The 24,032-nt window shown below is 55.4% G+C and overlaps 1 protein-coding gene across 4 annotated transcripts; it reads left to right on the top strand.

Moving 5' to 3' along the window:
• On the top strand, positions 1–7,494 carry LOC123955805 (migration and invasion inhibitory protein). 4 transcript variants are annotated; one of them, XM_046028108.1, is made up of 11 exons: positions 38–260; positions 839–1,013; positions 1,274–1,461; positions 1,711–2,046; positions 2,466–2,550; positions 4,574–4,682; positions 4,764–4,816; positions 5,485–5,614; positions 5,737–5,833; positions 6,752–6,886; positions 7,156–7,494. In XM_046028108.1, exons 3-11 carry the CDS (start codon positions 1,348–1,350, stop codon positions 7,231–7,233), a joined length of 1,137 nt encoding a protein of 378 aa, XP_045884064.1. In that variant the 5' UTR covers positions 38–260; positions 839–1,013; positions 1,274–1,347; the 3' UTR covers positions 7,234–7,494. The 4 variants fall into 4 exon arrangements, with proteins under 4 accessions (XP_045884063.1, XP_045884064.1, XP_045884062.1 ...); XM_046028107.1 differs by lacking the exon at positions 839–1,013 and having other exon boundaries at positions 1–71; XM_046028106.1 differs by lacking the exon at positions 839–1,013.
• The last annotated feature ends 16,538 nt before the right edge of the window (positions 7,495–24,032 follow it).

Below are 24,032 nucleotides of genomic sequence, written 5' to 3'. Positions count from 1 at the left end.
GAGGGGTGGGCCGGGCGGAACTTCTGGCTGCGAAAGCTGCGGCGGGCGGCGGGCTTCCAGGGTTCCGGGCGGTGAGTGCGGGAGCGGCGCGGCTGGCGTGGGGAGGAAGGACTCGAGGGGGGAGCCCCCAGCCCCGAGCGCCTCCGCGGAGGATCCAGAGGCCGCGATGGGAAGGAAGGAGGAGGCTGAGCCCGCCGGCAGTTTTGTTGCCCCCGTTTTTCTTTTGAGAAAGAGGCTGTGACCCCGGGTCTTTCGCTCAGGTGAGGGCGGGGCCGGGGCTCCCGGTGGTGCGGGTCAGGCTGTTGGCCTCCCCCGTGCGCGCCCTCCCCGCTCTCCCAGGGTCATCTGTGCCCGGGGGAGCGGGGAGGGGGCAGTGTCCATCGGAGCCTGGCCTCGCTCGGCCTCGGCCCCTGGTGTGGGCGGTCCACAGCTGGCCGGTGTGGCTGGGGCGGGCGGAGGGCCGGGCCGGCTTTCTGAGAGTAGGGTCTGGCCAGACCCGGTGTTAGAACCGGCCTGGTACGCAGTGAGGGAGACCGAGTTTCTGGGTGGAGCCTGGGCCTGGACCCCCGAGGGCATTAGGAAGCCCCCTCCCCAGCCTGCAGAAATTCCTGCTAGAGGCTTCGGTGTGACTTTGAGCCTGGGTCCCTGGGGGCAAAAGGCTGAGAGAGGAGGAGGGGGAGGTGGCGTCCCAGGCACCTCTCTGCTTCAAGGGAGAGGCTGGAGTGACCATGAGTCCTGGAGCCAGATTTGGGTTCAAATCCGGACTTTGTCACTTACTAGCAGTGTCACGTGGGGCAGGTTGGTTACTTCCTCTGAACTTTGGTTTTTTTATTTGTAGAAAGAAGGGGAAGATGGAAGGGTGGGCAGGACAGAGGGACGCTTCCCTTCAGAAGCCTGATCTGTGTCGGATTCACAAATTATAATACTTTGTAGAAGCGCCCTCACTGTTTTCTACAAATTAAACTGATGTCATAGTTGAGGTTGTTAAAGGGGGATCGTTCCCTTTGGGGCATGTAAGTAAACACACTCTGGCCTGTTTAATAATAGACATTTGTTGAATGCTCACTGTGTACGAGGCACCGTACTAAGGCTTAACATGCATTACCTCGTTTAATCCCTGCGTAATCTCAGGAGGTCTGTTATCATCTGGCAGATGAGGAAACTGAGGCACAGAGCGATGAAATAAATTGCTTGAGGCTGCACAGCTAGGAAGTAGGAGAGTGGGGATTCAAACCCAGCCTCCTTGGCTGGTGTCGTGCTGTCTTCGCTTTAGGTAGAAGAGCTGGGCTTAGAACCCAGCCCGAGGGTACACTGCAGCCCAGGGGGACGCCACGACATAAGCCTGGGATGGTGGAGACCAAGGACTCGGTGCAGCTCCGGCAGCTCAATTTGGCGCTCCTGAAGCAGCTGTGGGCCGGGCAGGATGCCGTGCGGCGGTCAGTGGCCAAGGCGGCCTCAAAGGTGAGCACCCACGTTGAGAACTCGCGAGGCAGGCGTGGAAGTGGCTGCCCAACCAGGCAGGTCCCAGGCCTCCTGTGCAATGCATCCAGTTTAGAGAAAACTGAGGCCCAGCCAAGAAAAGACTGGCCTGGGACACTTCAGAGGCCAGAGCGGGGATAAAGATTGAGGATCCAGGCCTTTGTGCCTAGAGCAGGTCAGCTGGGTGGGTGGCTGGGCTGCTCTCTGGGTGACCTGTCCTCTCTGTTCCAGTCAGCCCTGGACTCCAGCAGCAGCTATGACTCCCAGACACCATCGTCCCAGGAGACGTCTTTAATGGCCTTCGGAGCCTCCAGCCTACAGGACGCCCACGAGGGTGATCCCCGTGATATGTCCTGGTCTGATGGGACCAACTCTGGAGTGATCTCTCTGCCATCTGCCACGTACGGCCACCAGGCATCCCTGGGCTCGCTGAGGCCCTACTCGGCACCCTTGCTGGCCATCTCAAACCCAGATGACTCAGAGGTTTCAGCAGAGCTGGACAGTCCAGGGCCTCAGGAGTCCCAGGCCCAGAGCTCCACCCTGGATCAGCAAAGCAGGCTGTCCAAGGTAACATGGGAGAACAGCATTTCCTTGAACTTCAGTCTCCCTGTCTCACAAAGTACTCATTGGCAGGCTTCCTTCAGGGTGGGAGGCTTCCCGGAGATACCTTGAGTCATGTTCGGCTCCACGGAAGCGCTTAAAAAGTGGTGGTTGGTTGTTTCTCAGCACTTTGGGAAGAAGGTGATAAGCCCATTATACAGATAGGAAGACCAAGGCTCAGAGGCTATGCTTGTTCAGAGTCACACGGAGAGGGGGGCTTGGGGGCCAAACTCTTATCTTCCAACTCCCAAGCCCCCAGCTGAGCCCTGGGACCCGTTGTCAGGGTATAAGTTAAGACATGGCCCCTTTCCTTCCCACAAGGTGGGGCCTCCTTCTGGGCTGGGCCTGCATGTCTAGCCCTTGCCCCTCTTTGTCTCCCTGCTCAGTCAAGAGTGACCTTCAGTGAGGAGGGTGCATTGCCTGACAGGAGCTGGCGTCTCAGGCCGTACTTAGGCTACGACTGGATTGCAGGTATGCCCACCTCCCTGTGCCTGCCTGAGCCCTGCTGGTGCCGAATGAAAGAGTCCGAGCTGCCACGTTATTTAGTGTGTATTAGGGCCAGGGCCCTGCAAAACTCTGTGCATATCATCTCTTTACATCGACCTGCTTATCGCCCCACACCCCCGCCCCCAGCAGCCTCAGTGGCCAGGCTGGTCTCCCTCTGGCTTTGTCCACCCCCCTAACTATCCATTTTTGATACGGTAGCCAGAATTAATTTCTAAACATGGGAATCAGAGTAATTAGCACTCGGAATAAAATCCAAGATCTGTCTAGACTTACTTACTATCTAGACTTCCGAGGTAAGTCCTGGCTTCAGTTAGCCATGTGACATGATCTCCGGCTATCAGCCTTTGCCTCTTTGCTCCAACCTCACAGGCCTCTGTGTTGGTCCGTGGCTGCCTCAGGGCCTTTGCACTTGCTGTTCCCACTGCCCGAATGCACTTCCCTGGTTGCTTTTCATCACTGAGGGCCCAGCTCAGGGGCTTCTGACCCCGAGAGTGGAGATTCGAACCCACCCCCCACATCCCTGCCTGTGGCATCCGTCATTTGTATGTTCATATCATTCACTCTCAGGAATCGTCCTGTTTCCTTGTTTCTTAGCTGAGTTCTCCAGTAGAACATAAGCTTCACTCCAGCAGGGTCACAGCCATCTTCTTGCTATATCTCCCGAGCCCGGGCTTAGAGGCGCGTGGCGCACAGTAGGCCCTCACACAGCCCTAGTCAAATGAGTGAGTGAACGGCCGTAAGAGGTGCTGCTGTTTGGCTCCCCATTTCACAAAGGGGGGCACTGAGGCACAGAGAGGCTGAGTTACTTCTGGAGGCAGGTACTCCATGGGGCTGCTGGGGCCCAGCAGCGGTGGGGACGCAGGCCCTGTCTCCAGGATTTCCCTGCCTGTCAGCTCACTGCCTTGCTTCCCATTTCTGGAAAGTGGAGACACCTGCCTCCTGCCTGCTCTGTACCTGTGCTCACTCTCCTTCCCGAGGGGGAAGGAACGCTCCCATCTCGGGCCTGTCCCTGCATTTGTGTGCTCTGCTCCATCCCCTCTAGATTCCCGGAGGATTTGCTTCCTCCTTGTCTCTCCTTCCTCGGTCCGCCCCACCAGCATCCGCCCCACCAGCATTCGGGCACTGCTCTTCACAATGATCTGATTAGGCCGGGACAGCTGTTGTCCCCTGTCCCCGTGGACAGATGAGAGGACTGAGCCGCTGGCTCTGAGCCACTTCACAAAGTCTTATGTCTGCTCATCAGTAAAGCTGCAACCTGTTATTTTCTACGCCTATGAAATATTTCTATCTTTATTTTATTTATTTGAGAAAGAAAGTACAAGCAGTGGGGAGAGGGGCAGAGGGGAGGGAGAAGCAGACTCTCTGCTGAGCAGGCGCCTGACGCGGGGCTTGATCCAAGGAGCCCAGGATCATGACTGAACCAAAGGCAGACCCCCACCGACTGAGCCCCCCCCCTTCCGGGTGCCCCCTTTGTCACCGTTTTTGTAACGCTCCTGAGGGCAGGGCTTTGTCTAGTTCCGTCCTCTTCCCATGGCACGTAAAACTGCATCCCCTAGGAGGGGCTCTGTAATTTTTTTTTTTTTTTTTTTAAAGATTTTATTTATTTATTTGACAGAGAGAGATCACAAGTAGACAGAGAGGTAGGCAGAGAGAGAGAGAGGGAAGCAGGCTCCCTGCTGAGCAGAGAACCCGATGCGGGACTCGATCCCAGGACCCCGAGATCATGACCTGAGCCGAAGGCAGCGGCTTAACCCACTGAGCCACCCAGGCGCCCTGTAATTATTTTTTGTTTTAATATTTTTTGCATGGATGATAGTGCATGAGGGTAGACACACGGAGACAGGAGCAGCAGTCACAGCGAGTGGCGCGTACCCTCCAGGTCTCTACGAGACAGGGTAGGGGGCAGCGCAGACTGGAGTGCTGTGCCGAGAGCCCCGAGTCTCGGCCGGTGGCCACACGGCAGCTCCCGGTGCTTTGCCTGCTCCAGGGTCTCTGGACAACAGTTCACCCATCACCAACAAGCCCGAGTCCTTCTTCTCGAAGCTACAGGATTTCCGGGAAGCCAACAAGGAGGAGTGTATTAACAGTGACCCTGAGTGAGCAGGGGTGCCAAGGGGTGGGCAGGGCGGCTGGGGGACCCCCATTGCCCAGCCTTGCTCACCCCTCTCCCCTTCCAGCCCCCAGTTCCTCGGCCCGCGGGAGAGCAGCGGCATGGAGGAGGACCACGAATGTGAGTGGAAGCTCTCGGCAGGCACCCCGCAGCCTGGCCGGTGAGGTCTCCGGCGCCTGGGAGAGCAGCTGGGGTGGTGGGGACTCAGGGAGAGGGGCCTGGGTCCAGACTGGATGGGGCAAGCCTTAGGTGAGTGGGGTGGGGGGAGCGGAGGCCGGGCCTTATGGGAATCAGGGCCGGCCCTGTGTCCCTCCCTCCCAACCCCGCCCCCGTCACCCCTCCCCAGCTGCCTGCTCTCCCACGCGCCCCCACTTCCGCTGCCCCGCGCTCTGGGGGTGCGGGTGCCGGCTGCGTCACACGAGCACCTGAGTCTCTGCTTTGGGTTCACATCTGCAGCGTGCGGTGCGCGCACGTACGCCACAGGCGAGGGCTGGTCACGTGAACACGTGTGTGCGTCCCACGTGTGATGACCCGTTTAGGCACGTGCACGTGTGTGTATGAACGTGACTGTATGAAGCCACGGTTCCTGTTTGTGCTTGTGTGCAAGATCCAAGTGTGTGTTCTGCTGGGGCGCATGCGCGTGTTCGTGTTCTATACGTGTGTGCGCCTGTGCGTGTGGCCGTGGGGGGCGTTGGCGGGCCTGTGGGTTGGGGGCAGTGGCCAGGGGGGGCCGTGCAAGGGTCTGGGGGCCCAGCTGAGAAGAGATGCTCCTTCTCACGGCTCCGCAGGCGTGTACTGCTACCGCGTCAACCGGCGGCTGTTTCTGGTGCCTTCCGATCCGGGCACCCCCTGCCGCCTGTGCCGGACCCCTCGGGACCAGAAGCGTCCTGAGACTCTGGTGGCACCGGCACAGGTCAGGTGAGTGGCCCGAGCATGTAGGACACCTTGGGGCAGCCGGAAAAGAGCCGAGCCTGAGGTCTGCCCGGCCTGTGGGAGGGCAAGGTGGGCCCCCTAGCAGCCGGTCCACTGTGCCCCTGCAGGGTGAGCATCCCGCTGTCCATCCTGGACCCCCCACACCGGTACCGCATCCACCGGCGGAAGAGCTTCGACGCCTCCGACACGCTGGCCCTGCCCCGGGTGAGCCGCCGTGTGAGGCGGGGGTGGAGTGGGGCTCGGAGCCGAGGCCCCCAGGGGGATCCTGGGGCCCAGAGAGTGAGGCTGGTCACCAGGAGAGTGAGCACGCGGGTCTCCAGAGTTCAGGTTGGGCTCCTTCCGTCACCTGTGACTGTGCTCGCTCCCTATTCCTCGCCCCCCCCCACAGCACCCCCTCACACTTCCAGAAGCGTCTGCCCGCTGCTAGCATCGTGCACACGAACATCACGGATTGAGCTCTGAGGTGCTGTGTGCGTTGTTAGGAGGACGAGCTCATGGAGCCGTCCCAGCCCCCAAGACTGCTGGCCCTGTGGCCATCCCACTGTACAGATAAGGAGACTGAGGCGGAGAGAGGTGACTGGTGTTGGGTCAGCAGGTAGAAGAGCGGGGATTTGAACCCAGGTCCTTGTGTTTCCCAGTGCCTCCCATGGAAGCGTTCTTTGTGTCTCCCGGGTAGGGCGGGGGTCCGTGGGGACCCCACGCTCAGTTGAGGCTGGGGGAGCTGGGATTATGGGAGGAGAAGGGATGCTGAGGAAGGTTGGTCTGCTCATCTGTAAAATGGGTACAGCGTACGGTCCTCAGACTGGTGGGATGAGTGGGGCACCTCAGTGAATCAGTACGTGTCAGGGGCATGGGGCAGGGTCTGGCGCACAGGAAGAGCTCTGTCAGCATCCACGGGCTTCCCGCCTCCTGTCTCAGGCCAGGGGCCCAGGGCCTGGGTCAGTAGTGAAAGGAAGGCCTGAGGTAACCCAGTGGGTGGACACAGGCCCTGCCCTGGGGGAGCCTCAGTCTCCGGGGCACGTCATGACTGTTTGGGGGGAACGCAGCCCCCTCCCTGGGGTGTACCTCATCAGAAGGTAGCCCTGCCACAGGCCGGGCGCCTTAACCCCTCACCCTCCACAGCACTGCCTGCTGGGCTGGGACATTCTCCCTCCGAAGTCTGAGAAGAGCTCAGCCCCCAAGAGCCTGGACCTCTGGTCCTGTGTCTCCTCCGAGGCCCAGCACCAGAAGCTGTCAGCGGCCAGTACTTCCCACCTGGTATGGTCCAGGGTGCCCCAGGAGGGACAGATGCCTTGGAGCAGGCCTCGGGGGGCAGCTGGGGGCAGGGACTGCAGAGCCGAGAAGCATCTCTTGGAAGGGGCCTGTCCTCCCAGCCCATGGCACCCTTCTAGGCTGTCCTGCTCCCTGCCAGCTCCCGTACCCCACCCAGGAGGGTGACCCTGACTCTGATCCAGAAGGGGATGAGGTGGGAACCGAGGGGGACCTCTCAGCTGGTTCCCTCTGACACCTCCCCTTTTACCATCCAGGCCCTGCCAGCCAGGGTCCCGCCATTGACCCCAATCTGGTCAGAACCCCAGCCACGCACCCCCTGGCTGAAGCCCTGAGGACTGGCCACTTGGAGGAGGACAGAGCCCCTGCCGTCACCTGTGACTCCTCTCCTCTGCGGGGGCACCCACGACAAGGGAGCCCTGTCTGGCCTCAGCTGGAGGTGGACTTGGGTCCCACCCTCCTAGTTGGGCAGGTGGACAGGCCCAGGCCTTTCTCCTTCCTGGGGACAGAGGTGGGGTCTCCAGGGTTGGGAGGCAGCGGGGAAGAGGATTCTGTGGCGTGTTTATAAATAAAGCTCAGCACTCTGTGTAGCTCCAGATGGCCTTGTGTGCTAGGTCTGTCCTGCTGATGCCCTCTGCGGCCGGGAGGTGCCCTGGCAGCATCCTCTTCCCTTCACCTGGGGACAGACACGTGAGACAACCTGCACTGGGCTGGGTGATTCCACGGCCCACGGCGTGGCTCTTTGTGCAGCTCCCAGCTCCGGGTGGGTGGCCTCCCAGGTGGGGGTCCGGGGCTCAGGGTCTCAGGCTGGTCCCCTGGATAAGACAAGCTGTGGACAACTGGCGGTGTCCCCTTCTTCCTGGTCCCTAAACCTGGGGGCCGTTGCCGGAGAGCCTCTCTTGAAGTCCTGGGCCAGTTGCTCCTCCCCTGCCCTCTCTAGCGCAGCCTGGGAGCCACGGGTGGTCAGAGCCACCGCAGACAAAGACAGGGAAGCCAAGAGCCAGGCGGTGAGCTGGAGACCAGGTTGGCAGAGGGCCCGGATCTCCCCTCCTGGGTTACCAGCCAGTATCTGTTTTCCTCCTGATAGGTTAAACATGATGCAATTCCTGGTTTTGTTGGATAAAAATGGCATGAGTGGGAGCCCGGAGCCCAGAGAAGGCACATGGTTTTTCTGAGGTTTCTCAGCTCAGAGGGCTGGAACGAGGGTTGTGGTCTCCTGTGGCCTCCACGGGAGATGGGGCGCCAGGGAAGCGTGGTCTGCTCGCTGCGTATGGCTCATGTGGTAGTCAGTGGTGGGGAGGTTCTGCTGCAGGAACTGATGGACCCCCGGCTCTCAGGGCCTTCTGTGGGTTCCAGTTTCTCCGCATACACACCCGTGCTTCTTTTCTGCTTTTTTGATGCTAGCCATTCGAATGGGTGTGAATTAGTATCTCATCGTGGTTTTGGTGTGTATTTCCCTGATGATGAGTGATGGGGAACATTGTTTCTGGGGCTCGTGGGCCATCTGTATGTCTTCTTTGGAGAAACATACATTCAAGTGCTCTGTTCATTTTTAAATCGGGTTGTTTGGGGTTTTTTTGTTTGTTGGTTTTTTTTTTATGTTGTTCACATGTCATTTTAAGTCATAGGGCCTGTGGGAGTCAGTGGTTTTGTTAGAAATTCTCTGGCCAGAGGGAAAAGAGAATCTGGAAACCTTCAGCCAAACAGAAGTTATGAATTTACAGCTGAGATCAGCTTAGAAGTTCAGCTGACCCAGAAAAGCCACAGCTGGACCGAGACAGATGTTTCCCATCAAAGTCCTGACCGCCCTGTTGGGTCCATGAAAGCCTCAGGGTAGGTGGTTTCTCTGGAAACACAATTCTTTTGAAGATGTAGGTTTCACCAGCTTACTTCCAGTCACTCCTCTGTACGAGAAACCACACCCATGGTCTCCCGACACTGTGACCCCTTGACAGTCAGACTCGCCCTTACTTTGCCCGCCACGGGGAAAAGCGGGTCTAAGCTCTGCTGTCCAGGCTGTGGGGTCGTGCTAATCTCGGAGATGTTAAAATGTGAAAGGATTTGCTTCTTAGAATGAATGAGACGTAAAAAGGCTATTTTTTTGTTAAAAAATTGTGTCATTTTATTATTTTTTAAAGATTTTATGTACTTATTTAGGAGACAGGGAGGGAGCCCAGAGGCAGAGGGAGAAACAGGCTCCCTGCTGAGGAGGGAGCCAGACAGGGGACTCGATCCCAGGACCCCGAGATCATGACCTGAGCCGAAGGCAGACGCTTAACCCACTGAGCCACCCCTGGACAGAGTTTCGTGTCTCCCAGGCCCACTCCACTTACCCTGCAGCCCCTCCCTTAGGGTCACCCAGATCTCTTCCTGTCCCTTCACCTTCCACATCTCAGCTGCTGTGCCCCTCAGGTGCCCCCCCCACCCCCGTCCCACTCTTCTCTTCCCCACTCTCATCCATCTTGGCCCTGTAGGTTAAGTCCCTGTTCATGAGTTTCCTTGCTCTGTGTCTCTCTCCCCTACTGGCATGTAATTTTGTGAGAGCGGAGGGGGTCTTTTTTCCTTAGTTGGATTGTGTTGTTTCATTTTCTCAAAAGTAGTGGCTCAGCCGTATTCAGGGTTTGGTGTTTTCCTCCCGCCCGGTTGCCCACCTGCGTCAAGGCTTTAATTTCCCGGAGCCGAAGGAGCCTCGTGTTTGGGTGCACACACTGACGCGTCGTGCATGTTTCTCCCCTCTCCTGCAGATTAATAGCGCTCTTTTTCTTTGTTCCCCCACCAAGTATGTGGCATAAATTCCACAGGAAAAAAAGCAAGATCGCCTACTTTTTCCCAAACTGATGTGCATCAGTCACTTAAAAACAAGAAAGGGGGGCTCAGTTGGTGGTGTGCGTGACTTCATCTGCGGGGTGGTGAGTTCGAGCCCCACGTTGGGGATAGAGATTATTTAAGTAAACCTAGAAACAAAACAAAATGGGGAGTCTGATCTCTGTTGCCTGTATCAGTGTGTAGACACACGGACCCACGTGGGCCGTTCATTCACACACATGCGCACTCAGTCGCCACGTTGAGGTCCTACTGTGTGCCAGGCACTGTTTGGGGCTCCGCAGTGACCCAGGCGACAGTGACAGCAGGGTCCTGTCCCCCCCGCCCCAGAGCCCCCATGCAGGAGAAGCTGACACTGTAATGTGTCGGGGTGGTGAGTGCTGACCACTGCCCCCCCCTGCCCCTTGTCTCCCACCCCCAGAGCAATCTTCCAGCCCTGGTGAGGTGTTTTCTGAGTCTTCAAGCCACTGGCCAACCTTGGCCTCCAGGTCTTGATCCACGCTGCTCCCTCTGCCCAGCGCTCTCTTCCCACCCAAGCCTCAGCTTCCACATCTGGTGCTCAGAGGCCTTCCCTGCTCCCACAGAATGGGGTACGGCCCCCTGTGTCTGCTTACCCACCAGAGCCCCCTCACTCTCAACAATGAGACGCTTGGGGGCAGGAGCTGGGCCCGGACTCATGCTCAGCTCTAGCCGAGAGCAGCACACGGCATATGGTAGATGGTGCGAGTGACTGAGTGGATGAGCCCCTGGGTCTTGGGGAGGCAGAGGCCACTGGGACCCAAAGAGAGCGTGTCCTGAGACGTTGGCTCTGTCGGGTGGGGTGAGAACTGTCACTGGTTTTCAGTGGGTCGTGTTGTCATGCGTCTCTGGCAGACCAGGGGGATTCTGGCCTCCGGGGAGGAGATGTGGGGAGTGACCCTTCCAACCCGGAACCTTCCCGCACCTGTCAGCAGCTGTGGGCCCCAGTCCCTGGTGTGCTTTTGGGGAACGCACGGAGGAATGAATGCTAGCTGGCCTCCCAGGGGACCCTTCCAACATCCCAAAGAACAGAAGCACCTCCCAGTTGCCATCCGGGAGGGCGACTCCCTGGAGAGGCTGAGCAGCTGCCCTATTCCTACTCTCTGTCCTCATGGAGGCGGACTGCGTGTGGCCCAGAAGACAGCAAAATGCTGGGTTTTCCAGAATTAGCTCCCCGGGTGCTGTTTGAACTCAGCATTCTGATGTTCTGGGAATTGACAACATTATCGTACAATGAAAGTTTCTACTGGGCACCCCAAGTCAGAGATCGGGGTTCAGACCCTCCCCGCACTGTTTGGCGGCTTTCTGACCATGATTCTGGGCGTGTCACCTAACTCCAGCTCAGCCTACCCTCTGTCAAGGGTGACAGGGCCAGCGGAAGGTGGGGAGGCTGACCTAACAGGGCCCTAACTGGTAAGACACGACAGTTGTCATTGGCTGTTCAAGCCCCCCGCCCCATCCTGTCATAAGATCAGCGGCCGTCAGGAATGGGGCGCCGTGCCCTCTCGGAATTCTCACTTCCTTGCCTCCTCCCTCCCAGGGAGGAGGAGCAATGGAGTACGGAGTAAATGGGGATAAAGCCTTGCTCCCCCACCTGCTCCGGGGGGCCGTTGCCGAGAGCAGGGAGCAGAGCAGTCCTGTCGTTGGGCCCTGCCCACAGCGAGGAGGACGGGCGGTGGAGTCGGTCACAGGACTGCGGGCGACCAGGGCCTTCCCCACGGCCAGCGTCTTAGGCATGCGAGGGTGGCTGGCGAGGCTGCGCAGGAAGTCATGAGGGGAAGCCAGCCTGCAGGGGACGGTGCTGTGGCCGTGCAGTGAGGTTGGGCCTCCCTGACTAGGTGCCTGATGGTGGCTTAGGTGGCCTTCGGGGATATCCCCTGTCGTGGCACTGGGCTCAGCCCTGACCACAGGGTACTTGTTTTCAGGCTCTTTTTGTCTGGCTGGAAGAGGGCCTCTGTCTCCATTCCCAGAAGCCCCCAGCAGCCCTCTCTGGCTTCTGGCAGGGCACCTGCTGGGGGATCTGGTGCTGTAGGCCCCAGCACCAAGCCCACCAGGGGACCCATGGGATCCCAGCTGGATAAGAAGGCCAGGGGAGAGGCTCTGAGAATTTCCCAGATCTCAGATGCAGTACACGGGATATGGCCTCACGGCTGTGCAAATCTGAAAACCCCAGCCCAGACGGAGAGGCCTCCTTCCCACTCCCAACAAATTCCGGCAGCCTTCCCAATCCCCCTAGCCAGAGTCTGCTGGGAGAGGGAGCCGCAGCTCGAGGAGACACCCTCCCGGATTGGTGCGGTCCATGCCAGCCGAGTGGACAGAGCGCTGGGCTTGGAGCCATGGGCCTGGGGTTCAGGGCAAGTCCGTGGGCCCCCGGAGCTCCAGCTTCCTCATCTGTAGGGTGGGCGTTCTAATGCCCATTAGAATTCTAATTCTAATGCCATCGAATGCCTACCCAAGGAGGGCGTTTTGGAGGACTGAACGAGATGCTAAGTTTATGAGATGCGTAGTGTGGCAGCCGGTACTTAGAGCCGACTCTGTCAGACACTGGGACTGAAAGCAAGGGCCAGTGTGTGTCCTGTCTCTGGGGAGTCGGCCCCCTCCCCCCAGGCCTCAAACACAGTAAGGAATGAGGGAGGGGAGGGGGAAGTGCTGGGTAATTTCCCCAAGAAATGGTTGATAAAGGGCCCTGCCTGGCCCCCTGGCCCTACCAGAGCTGGCCCCCACTGGCCTGCGTGCCTGGGAGAGCCGGCCAGGCGCTGAGAACAACATGGCTGGGCTGTCCCAAGCCCTGGAAACCACTCAGGCCCTTCCAGGAATCCCTGGGTCAGAATCTGGAGTGCGGGACTGGGTGATGCAGCAGAAGAGAGCGGCCAAGGGCGTGAGGTGACCTCCGTCCATCTCCTTCAGCAACGAGCCTCTCTCCTTCGAGAACTGTTGTCCAGACCTTTCCTCCGTCTCCCTGCCCCGTCCCACCCCCAGCTCTGGAAGCCGTCCCTCCCCGGGCCAGCTTGTTGGCCTTCATCTCCGCATGTCTCTTGACCAGGGCTAGGTGAGCTCATCGGATCTCGTCGCCTTGCTCGGCTGGGGCTTTCTGGTCAGGGGTCCCTGGGAGCTGCTTATCCCTGTTGGCCCCCGCTTGTCAATACCCTTGGAGGACATGGTGGCCACCAGCATTGGGAAGAGCCAGAATCACCCCTGGGTCCACAAAGTGGGTTTGATGGTGGCCCCAAAGACGTTTATCTTTCCAGAACCTCAGAATATGGCCTTGGCAGATGGAATGGAGGTAAGGCTGTCGAGATGAGATCATCCTGGATGAGGGAGGGCCTTAACTCCTGGAGCAGGTGTCCTTGTAAGAGACAAGAAGGCACACAGACACATGGGGGCGGGGGGATGTGACGACGGACAGGGAGACTGGAGTGACCTGTCTACAAGCTGAGGACCCCAGGATTGCTGGTCGCTCCCAGGAGCTGGGAGAGGGGCCTGGAACATTCTACTTCAGAGCCTCCGGAAGGAACCAACCCTGCCGACACCTTGATTTTGGACTTCTGGCCTCCAGAACCATGAGAGAACCCATCTCAGTTGCTTCAGGTCACCCCGTCTGTGGTGACCATGGCCGCCCCGGAAGACTAACACGGTTCACGAGAAGTCTGGGGTGAGTGAGGCCGGCCCCATGCTGGGCGGGCCCACGTGACAGCTGCTCACAGGCGAGCTCCCGTCCCTGGTTCGGTTCTTAGCTTCAGGAATTGATTTTCATGGGAAAGCAAAAGCCTCAGTGTTATGGGCCGAGCTTGGCCTCCCCTCCCCCCGCCCCGCCGTTCGTATGTTGGGACTGGGACCCCAGCACCTCAGAAGGTAACTGAATCATGAGATAAGGTCCTTGAAAAGGTGATGAAGTTCTTACCATCCGGCATGACTGGTGTCCTTCTAAAAAGGGGAAATTTGGACTCCGAGAGGCACCCACGCAGAGGCCAGGCTGTGTGAGGACACGGCAAGATGGCAAGATGGTCACGGAGGGAGCCACCCCTCCTGCATCTGGGACTTCCAGCCTCCAGGACTCTGAGACAACACACTTCTGCTGTGTAAGCCACGTGGTGTGTGGCGCTTGGTGAGGGCAGCCCTGGCTGACTGCCCCCCCACCCCCACCCCGGGGCACACATGCCCTCCCACTGCCCCCACACACTCAGCATCCTCCCATGTGCGTGCCTGCGTGCGTGTGCGCACACACACACACACACACACACACACACACACACGTGCTGCAGGAGGCCCTGTCATTGTCACTGTGGCCCCAACACTTAGTCATTTAACAACCCACTGGGTTGTGTTGCTTTCATGGAAGCCAACGCTTGGCTTTTCTTTTGCCGAGAGCTTCTCACTCAATTTCTCTCGGTCTCACTTTTCATTCTGACTGGGAAGGATTTTTTCTCAGTCTCTCTCTCTTGTGGTTTTGACTGTGCCACAGGCTGTAGCTCTGGCCCCACACCTCCGGGCTTAGCTCTTGCCTCTGCCGAGGTGTCCAGGGTTGGGGGGAGGGGGCCTTGCTTGTCAGCCCCTCCCCCACCCCAGCTGCCCAGCCTGATTGCAAAGTGGAAGGTCCCGGGGCAGAGGGGAGTGCGGGGGTGGGGGGGGGGGAAGGACGGTGAGGGTGAGAAGTGAGCTCACCGAGGGGGCCCGGCTTGTGGACAGACCCTAAGGGTGTCATGCAGCTCCCCAGCTGGGAGTTCCTGTGAGCAGTTCGAGTAGTGTTGGGGCACAGAGGATCCCAACGTGGTAGCTAGAGCCCCTTCAGGGCCTTGGGGTCACCAGCTGATCACACAGCTTTCCCCCCGCCCCGGGGGTGCCACACCTGTTTGCCCCAGCTGTGCCGCCCCTCCCCCAGCCATCAGGCTTGGGGTTCTCCACCCGCTTCTTTCAGGCGGGACTCAAGTGCGCTCCTGCGGTTGCCAGCAGTGATCGGGTGCAGGCGCTCCGTGCCCTCCTTAACTCAGCGGTGCAAAGTGGAAAGTCTTAGAACGATCCATGGGAGAAAACAACCTCTTCGGGCTTTGAGACTCTTCTGACCCCCAAATCCTCGGACTCCCCCTTCCTTTCAAGATTATGTGGACCTGGCCGGGGGGGCCGCGGAGAGGGGTTTTTCATCTCTGCAATAGCAGAAAAGTGCTCTCTTTTTTCCCTTCTTGGACAGTTCGCCTCTCAATTTGATCTCATAGCCATATGTTGGCTGTTGTAATGCTACCCCCCGGGACACGGGGAAGAATGAACGAGCCCACGTGGGTAAGGACAGTTACAGGCGGACCTGTGTTCCCCCAAAGCCCGAACTTGAGGCCCTCACCCCCAACGTGACCGAATGTGAGGACAGAGCCTCTAGGGAAGTAAGGTTAAATCAGGTCCTTAGAGCCCCGATCCAGGAGTGGGCCGTAGAGGAAACGAACATGAGGATGTGCACGCCTCGTGCACGCCTCATGCACGATCGCGGTCGTGCGGGGACCCTGAGAAGGCAGCTGTCTGCAAGCCCAGGAGAGAGGAGAGGGGTCTGCAACCTCGGGAGAAGCCAACCTTGCTGACACAGAAGTCTTGGGCTTCCAGCCTCCAGGACTGGGAGAAGCAGGTGTGTGGTCTGAAGCCCCCTGGTCCGTGGTAGTGTCTTACAACAGCAGCAGCAAGCTAAAAGCGGGGCTCCCGTGATGGCTGGCAGGCGCACAGTCCCCCCTCAATGCGCGGGAGTCGGTATGGTGGGGAGGTCACTCTTCCCGCTGTCCCCGCACATCCGAGGGCAGCTGTTGTCCTGCACCGTCTGTTTGCACCACCTCCAGCCTTGGGACCGAGCCTGCCTCCCTGTGGGTCAGGGAACACATTCATTTACCCTCGGCCTCAACAGAGATCGGCCTCCACTGCTGGGAAATCATAAGAATAATGTTACTGTGGGACGAAGGCTGAGTCTTAGGAGATGGCGGGGGTGGGGGCGGTCTCCTAAACTGTGCTGCGGCAGCTGAATGCTCAGCAAGGGCATCTGTTCAGACACGTGGCCCTGGCTGCCCGCCCCGCAGAGAGGACTGAGAAATTTCCAAAAGCCCTCTGGGCTCCTTGTCTTTAGCAGCGGACTCAGTGGAAGCCTGCCAATCCGGAGTGTGCGACATTATTGCTCACCCAGGGGGCTGTCTTCATTAAATCAACAAATACTTACAGGGCCAAGTCCTGGCAGCAGGGGTTGGGGGGGAGGGGAAGCATTGAACCAATGGGGCAAAACTCCCTGCCCTTGGAGAAACGTGCCTTCCATGGGGGTCCTCTGGCTCTCTGGGTAACCGCTCCCTCCTGGAACCCTGGAGACTGGGGCCCTGCAGGGAGACTGGGGGCTCTGTCCTGGGGGGTCGCACATTTGCATGTTTAGAATAGATCCGGGTCTTAGTAGTAGCTGGCCAATGAATATTCTACAGCTTCCTGTGGGTCCAGCTCTACGGAAGACTCACCAGCTCCTTTCATCTTTGCAGGGCCCTCTGAAGTGGGCGAAGCCAGTCGGGGGAGGTTAACCAGCTCCCTCCAGCTGGCTCCGTGGTGGCAGGGACAGCGGCGCGGTTAGAAACCAGCTTTGTTTGGCTTTCCCAAACTCCTCTTCTTCTTCTTTTTTGTTTCAACAATGCCTGGCTACCTCCAATATTGCATTTTATTTATTTATTTATTTATTTTTGTTATAGTTTTTGTTTTAAATTTGCAGCACAGGTCACGTGAAAGAGGTTTTCTGTGTGCTCTTCGTTTTGCTGAGTCTGGAGAAGGGGATAGGGACGCAGCTGCCACAAGGAGAAGCCACCTTGGCCCCTTGGCCCTTGCAGGGCTGAGCTCCCACACAGGGGCCCCGGGGGTGCTGAGTTCTGCCTGACCTGGTCATTTTGAAATCAGGGGCCCCTCCTGGGAAGGATGCAGGCTGAGGAGAGCTGCAAAGCAGGCTCACAAATCAGGGCCTGAGATGACTCAGCGGTGGTTATTTATTACCTATCTACATTTCTCGGTCTGATTGGGCTGCTGGAGGGCCAAGCCTCCTTCTTTATGGGTGCTGACTAAGCAACCCAGGGTCCTGCCCACCTCTGTCCTCATCTGGAGCTTGCTCTCCTCGCCCTCAGCACACGTGGGCCCCATGGGGCCACTGGAAGTTCCCTCTAACTGCCCTCGCCGAGGTCTTCCCAGCAGCCCCGCTCTCTGTGGGTTCCTGTGCTTTCTCCCCACAGTTCTGAGCCTGTCTGTCAACTCCTCAGGGAAGCCCTCTCTGACCACCATGCCCACCCTGTCATGATCTGCTTAGGTGGCCTGGACGGAGCAAGATGGAGTCCCTCATGCCAAGCAGCGGCCCGTGTCAAGCAATGACGCAGGCAGTGAAGGGGCCGCAGCTCCAAGATCTCACTGAGACCCGCACCAGCTGAGGACGCCCCAGAACTGACCAGCAGAAGGAGACCAGGTCTGCAGGGGCCCGAGACCGATTAAGCTCCTTTAAAAAGAGGAGGATGTTTGTAGCAAACGGTTAGACTTTTCAGACACGACCCCTCTCTGTCTGATCGCTTCAAAAAGGGCAGGTGTACCCGAGGCTCCGGCTGACGGATCTCCAAACAGAACTGAGACGCTTCTCCGTTGAACATAAGAGGCAGTGAGTGCTGAGCACTGCCCCAGGCCGGACCGAGGTCTCATCTCAACCGGACGCTTGCAGACGGACTTCATGGCTGGTCCATCAACCTTCCTGCGCCCTCTGTCCTCCTGTTTGTTGTATGGCTTGTCTCGCGCTTGCTCCTGTGCCCTGTAAGAAACCAAGATAATCAGCAGGTAAAATGTCATTGAGTTTGGAATCCTGGACCTGCTTCCTAATTATGTCACCCCTGCTCTATGATGGAATAAAGCCGGCATCGTGGAAAGACATGGCTTGCGTGCACGCCTTCGCCACCTGCTCAGGACGGCTGGCGTGGCCGGCAGGATTCCATGTCGTTGACTCATCGTGCGTTGGAAAATTGAGAAGAATCCGAAAAGAATGCTAGAGTCTTGCTTGACCTGACCATAGCAGAACTGAAAGTAGTAAACTGGGGAATAAATTGATGCGAATACAGACTTTGCAGGCATCCCACCGAGACTGAAATCCTCAGGGGTGGGCAGGTGCAGCCGAGACGACGGCCTCTCTGCAGGGAGCGATCAGCAGCGAAGGCCCGTCCGGCGCTCACCCCTTGGCATGCTGGGCATGAGGTGGAACTAGCCAAAGTCGAGACCAGGGGACGTTGCCTTGGAAAGGCACTTGGAGGTCTAAGAAAAATTAAACCATTTGGGAACATTGCAAAGATACAAGCCTCTACGGGCCAAATTAATCTATAACTTGGCAGAAAGACGTGAACAAAAATAGCAGAAAATCCATACAAATATCCTAGATGTACGTAGCAAGTAGAACTCTGCTGAGTCAAGAAATTACGTATACCAGCTGCTAGGTTACAAAGAAGGAAGATAGTGACCACTAGCTAAATGCCTAAAAAGGGTGCTAAAGAGGAACAAGAGGCCTGACACCATACTTTGTGTAGAAGACCCGTGTTACCCCACAGAGTTAGAAGTCAGAAGGAAGCTCACAGCCAGGACCTCAGGAGATGTAATCATGGATCTGAGGCTTCTAAAAATGCAAAGTCCTTAGTGTCCCAGGTGCTAATTTTGGAGGTTCCCATGTTACCGATAAAAACCATCTCGCAGTTAGACCAGAACTGGTAGAGGGGCAAAGAGCTAGCTGGCAGAGTGATAAGGAAGGACGGGTCAATGAATAATTTAAGTTTAAAGGGCAAAACAGGGGCGCCTGGGTGGCTCAGTGACCTTCGGCTCAGGTCACGATCCCAGGGTCCTGGGATCGAGCCCCACATCGGGCTCTCTGCTCGGCAGGGAGCCTTGCTTCCTCCTCTCTCTGCCTGCCTCTCTGTCTACTTGTGATCTCTCTCTGTCTGTCAAATAAATAAATAAAATCTTTAATAAAATAAAATAAAATAAAATCTTCAGGGGTGGCTGGGTGGCTCAGTCATTAAGCATCTGTCTTTGGCTCAGGTCATGATTCTGGAGTCCTGGGATCGAGCCTCACATCAAGCTCTCTGCTCCCTGGAAAAGCCTGCTTCCTCCTCTCTCTGCCTGCCTCTCTACCTACTTGTGATCTCTGTCAAAGAAAGAAAGAAAGAAATCTTTAAAAAAAAAAAAAAAGGGGCAAAACACCCTTGGGACCCCAGACCCCCATCCTGAGGACCCAGGAGACTATGATCACCTCTAGTGGGGAGGATAATCAAAGCAGACTTAGAGGCACCTGCATGGGTCAGTCAGTTAAGCGTCTGCCTTTGGCTGAGGTCATGACCCTGGGGTCCTGGGATCAAGCCCCATGTTGGGCTCTCTGCTCAGCGGAAAGCCTGAGCACCAGTAACAGTTGAAAGTGACCAGGGACCTCATTTCACAGGTGTCTCAGTTAAAAAGCTCCGTGATCAATGGGACTGCCATTGGAATGACCAGCTAGAGACAACACTACGGCAGCGGGATGAATAGAGAGATTTAATGGATTATTAAAAACAGAATTACGATGGTAGAAAAACAAGGGAATTTCCAACAGGCCCTGGATATAGCTTGCCTTCTGCTAATCAGAGACAGATTACAGAAAGACAGGCCCCAGAAGATGTTAAACACTCCCACCCCAGATAGAGGAAAAAGGCAGGCAGCAGTAGGCTGACCTAGTCTTCTGTATAAAGGAGCGACTTTAGGACCTTCTGTTTCATCCCAGTTTCTGTTTCATCACAGGATATCGTCACTCACAGGCACAGACATTCTTACTGGACCACAGTGGCCAAAGGATGGCTGCAGCTTAAGAGAATCCAGGATCTTTCTCCTATGGATGTACTTTAAGAATAACCGGAGGAAAATTATATACCGGGGAGGCCCCATACTACAGATCAGAAAACGGCTATATATTCTCGTCCCTCTGCTCACCTTGCGCTTGTCATTGTAGGACAAGTCACACACACGCACACATCACCAACTGGGATGCAAAATACAAAATACAAAAATGCAGTGTCGATCTTGTTTCCTGCCAACAACGCCACTGGGTGAAATGTCCCTTATAATTGCTAATATGATCCTGATTTTAAAAAAGATATATTTATTTATTTGAGAAAGAGAGAGAGACAGCACAAGTTGGGGGGAGTGGCAGAGGGAGAGGGAGAATCGGGTTTCCCGCTGAGCAGGGAGCCCAATGCGGGGCTCGATCCCAGAACCCTGGGATCATGACCTGAGCCAAAGGCAGATGCTTCACTACTGAGCCACCCCGGCGTCCCCTCCATCACCACTTGTAAGGCTGAGCTGCATCAGGATGTATTTCAATACCTCTGTCACAGTCTTGGGGGACAGCATTTGGCTTCCATAATTTGATGAAGACACAGGCTCTCTTGCCATACCCAAGAGCCAAGCGACGAATCTGCTGGTTGGCATCTGGGAACAAGTCAGTGGTTTTCGGTAGCTCACCACCCTTTAGGGCGTCAATGACAGCCACGTTTTTATCATTCGTCTGATCCATCATTCCCTTGGTCATCTCTACATTGTCGTCTCCCCTTTCTTGAGGGGCATCGGTCTCTGGTTCAATCACACCTTCAGTTTCTAGATCACTTTCCTCACTTGATGGTTCGTCTTTATGTTTTCCTCCACCTTCTTCCTGTTTTTTCTTCCTTGATATTGTCTTCTGATTTAGTCTTATGAGTAGCAGGTGGCATTTTACTCCCCCTGCTCTCCACCCGCTCCCGTAGGAAGTGATGCTCAGATCCCGCATTCAGTGAAGACAGTAATAACGTCTCAAACCAATATGCCACTCACATTCTTTTTTTTTTTTTTAAAGATTTTACTTATTTATTTGACAGACACAGATCACAAGTAGACAGAGAGGCAGGCAGAGAGAGAGGAGGAAGCAGGCTCCCTGCTGAGCAGAGAGCCTGATGCGGGGCTCGATCCCAGGACCCTGAGACCATGACCTGAGTCGAAGGCAGAGGCTTTAACCCACTGAGCCAAAGGCAGAGGCTTTAACCCACTGAGCCACCCAGGCGCCCCCAGGCAAATGCTTTTAAAATGAACCCTCATACACTTTCAACTAAGCCTTACAGCGGCACACGCAAAGGGATATTTCTACACAGAATATTCGGGAAACCCATGCCTAAATTATCTATCTGGAACAATGCAGACTTTAAAATGCAGGATTACAGGATATGGGCATTACTCTGATGGACCGGTATGTTGCTCGAGAGCAGGAGAGATAAGCTCATATTCAGCCATTGACATCTGCAACAGAATGGAATAGAATCGAAGCTCTTAAATAATACCAGAAGCAGGCAACTGCCCATTAACAGGATAGCTGAGGGGAGCCTGGGTGGCTCAGTCAGTTGGGCATCTACCTTCGGCTCAGGTCATGATCTGGGGATCCTGGGATCGAGCCCCACATCGGGGTCCCTGCTTGACGGGGAGCCTGCTTCTCCCTCTGCCTGCGGCTCTGCCTACTTGTGCTCTCCAATCTCTCTGTCATAAATAAATAAATAAAATCTTAAAAAAAAGAATAAGATCTATCCTTGGGTTAATAAAGCCTCAATGATACAAAGAAAATCACCAGCATGGTGGGAAACATTGGGTATTGGTTTTAATGCAAATTTAGTGACACAGACTGATCCAGATGGGAATAATATTTCTTCTTATTAACGCAACCACTGGATGCACAGTGGGCGGGGACACACCGGTCAGCACAGCAACCTGTCTGTGAGAATATACCCAGAACCCATCCGCCCATACCAATTTACATAGCCAACCGAGTCAGCTTTGACCTATGTGGTGTGTTACCCAGGAGTCCAGGCCCACGTATTATTGAGAGAAGATGATGGAATGATACATGCTGTGTGAGAACGGTCCACTGGAGCCCCAGGAGGCACCTGGTTTTGCCAACTCCTCAGGCCAAATATGTTTGAACCTATTTTACTTAACCCTCTGGGAATTGTGTACAAACCCATGCCACAGAGCGTGGAAATAACCTTCCAGAAAGAGCAACGCAATTTGTGCCATATATAACCCGAATGTAAGATTTAGGGCACGGGGCGCCTGGGTGGCTCAGTGGTTTGGGCCACTGCCTTCGGCTCGGGTCATGATCTCGGGGTCCTGGGATCGGGTCCCGCATCGGGCTCTCTGCTCGGCGGGGAGCCTGCTTCCCTCTCACTCTCTCTGCCTGCCTCTCTGCCTACTTGTGATCTCTCTCTGTCAAATAAATAAATAAAATCTTAAAAAAAAAAAAAAGATTTAGGGCACAGAGCTAGAAACAACTACCCTCAAATGGCCCAGCTGACATCCCCCCACCATGGATAGGATTAGGTTTGGAAATCCTACAATCCTGGTAGGATTAGGCATCATTGTTAACCTAATTACCTCTGGAATTCAGGGAGCAGAAGTCCAGACTATGAAGCAGGAATTATTCGCATGTAAAACCACATGATGGGGGCGCCTGGGTGGCTCTGTGGGTTAAGCCTCTGCCTTCCTCTTGGGTTGTGATCTGAGGGTCCTGGGATCAAGCCCTGCATGGGGCTCTCTGCTCAGCAGGGAACCTGCTTCCTCCTCTCTGCCTGCCTCTCTGCCTACTTGTGATCTCTGTCTGTCAGATAAATAAATAAATAAATAAATTCTTAAAAAACCCAAACACACATGAACCCCTACTTCATGCAGTCATCAGTTTAAGTCCCAAGATCTCCTCAGCATTCAGAAGACTGTATTCCCTGTCTCAGCTGTGCCTGGTTACCATGCCTACCAATGGGATTTCAACTGGAACACCAACCGTAAGGGCCAGGCCCTCCCACAAAATGTACTTCGTCTCAGAGATATCTACATAAAATCGTTGCCATAGAATGGATAAGCGCCTCCAGAGAGCTTGGAATGATGTTGGAAACATTATTATTGCGACAGGGAAAATGTATTCTTCTGACTGGAGGGAATCTCTTTTAGATTAGACACCTCTAGACCTGGGGTTGTGACAACCCAGGGCAATGGAAACTCTCATGGTTAAGACTATTAGGGGGTCAAAGCGTATTAGCGTAGGACACGCATGTTGTGCCACAAGGACGTGGTAACATTGTACTTGCGGCAACACATACACGCATCCATTTCCCGCCTGATGGATATTTATTACCCGAAGAGATGACATTCCAATGGTCTCATGCCATGTGTTATACCTGGCACGAACTAGAAATCAACGCTAATCTTTTCCCTTTAAAAAGAACATCATTGGGGCTCCTGGGTGGCTTGGTCAGTTGAGTTGAGTAACTGCCTTTGGCTTGGGTCATGGTCCCGGGGTCCTGGGATCAAGACCGTCGTTGGACTCTCTACTCAGCGGGGAGCCTGCTTCTTCCTCTCTCCTTCTGCCTGTCCCTCCCCCGCTTGTGTTCTCTCTGTCTTTGTCTCTGTCAAAGAAATAAATAAAATCTTAAAAAAAAAAAAAAAGAACATCCGTTGAAAATTTATTTTTGGATAGGGACACTTTATTTATTTTTTAAAGTTTATTTATTAGGAATCTCTACACCCAGCACGGCCCTCAAACTCATAACCCTGAGATCAAGAGTCACATGCTTTCCAAAGGAATCAGCCATGTGCCCCTGGACATGGGACACTTTATTATTTTTCTTTTAAAGATCTTATTATTTATTCATTTATTTATTTGACAGACAGAGATCACAAGTAGGCAGAGAGGCAGGGAGAGAGAGGGGGAAGCAGGCTCCCCGCCAAGCAGAGAACCCAATGCGGGGCCCAATCCCAGGACCCTGAGAGCATGACCTGAGCCGAAGGCAGAGACTCAACCCATGTCCAGGCTCCCCGGACATGGAACACTTTAACGGGGTAATTTGCGTTAATAGTTTTTCAGAGGTCATATGCTCTCCTCATGCTAGAATGAATGATACTATTATCACCATAAACAATGAATGTATGAAAATGTTGTATGCTGTTAATGTAACATTTTTAGGTGAAAACTTAGAAGGACTCAGAGCAGCCCATCAGATCTTACCCAGCAAGCCTACCCACTTCACAACATGCCGCATGGACCATGCCGCATGGACCTCAGCACTTGACACCAACCTAGCTGTACTGAACAAAGATATACAAAACTTACATGATGAGAGTTCCTTTCTAGAGTTGTTAGCAAGATGCTTCAAACCCATAATTTGTTCTGGCTCATGGTCTCACTGTAACCCTTCAAAATACTTAAAGATGGGATGGAATCCTGTCTCTACACATGTTTGGGAAT

Source organism: Meles meles, chromosome 1 (genome assembly GCF_922984935.1).
Source record: "Meles meles chromosome 1, mMelMel3.1 paternal haplotype, whole genome shotgun sequence".
Lineage (NCBI taxonomy): Eukaryota > Metazoa > Chordata > Mammalia > Carnivora > Mustelidae > Meles > Meles meles.
This window is presented reverse-complemented; position numbering and strand designations above follow the sequence as displayed.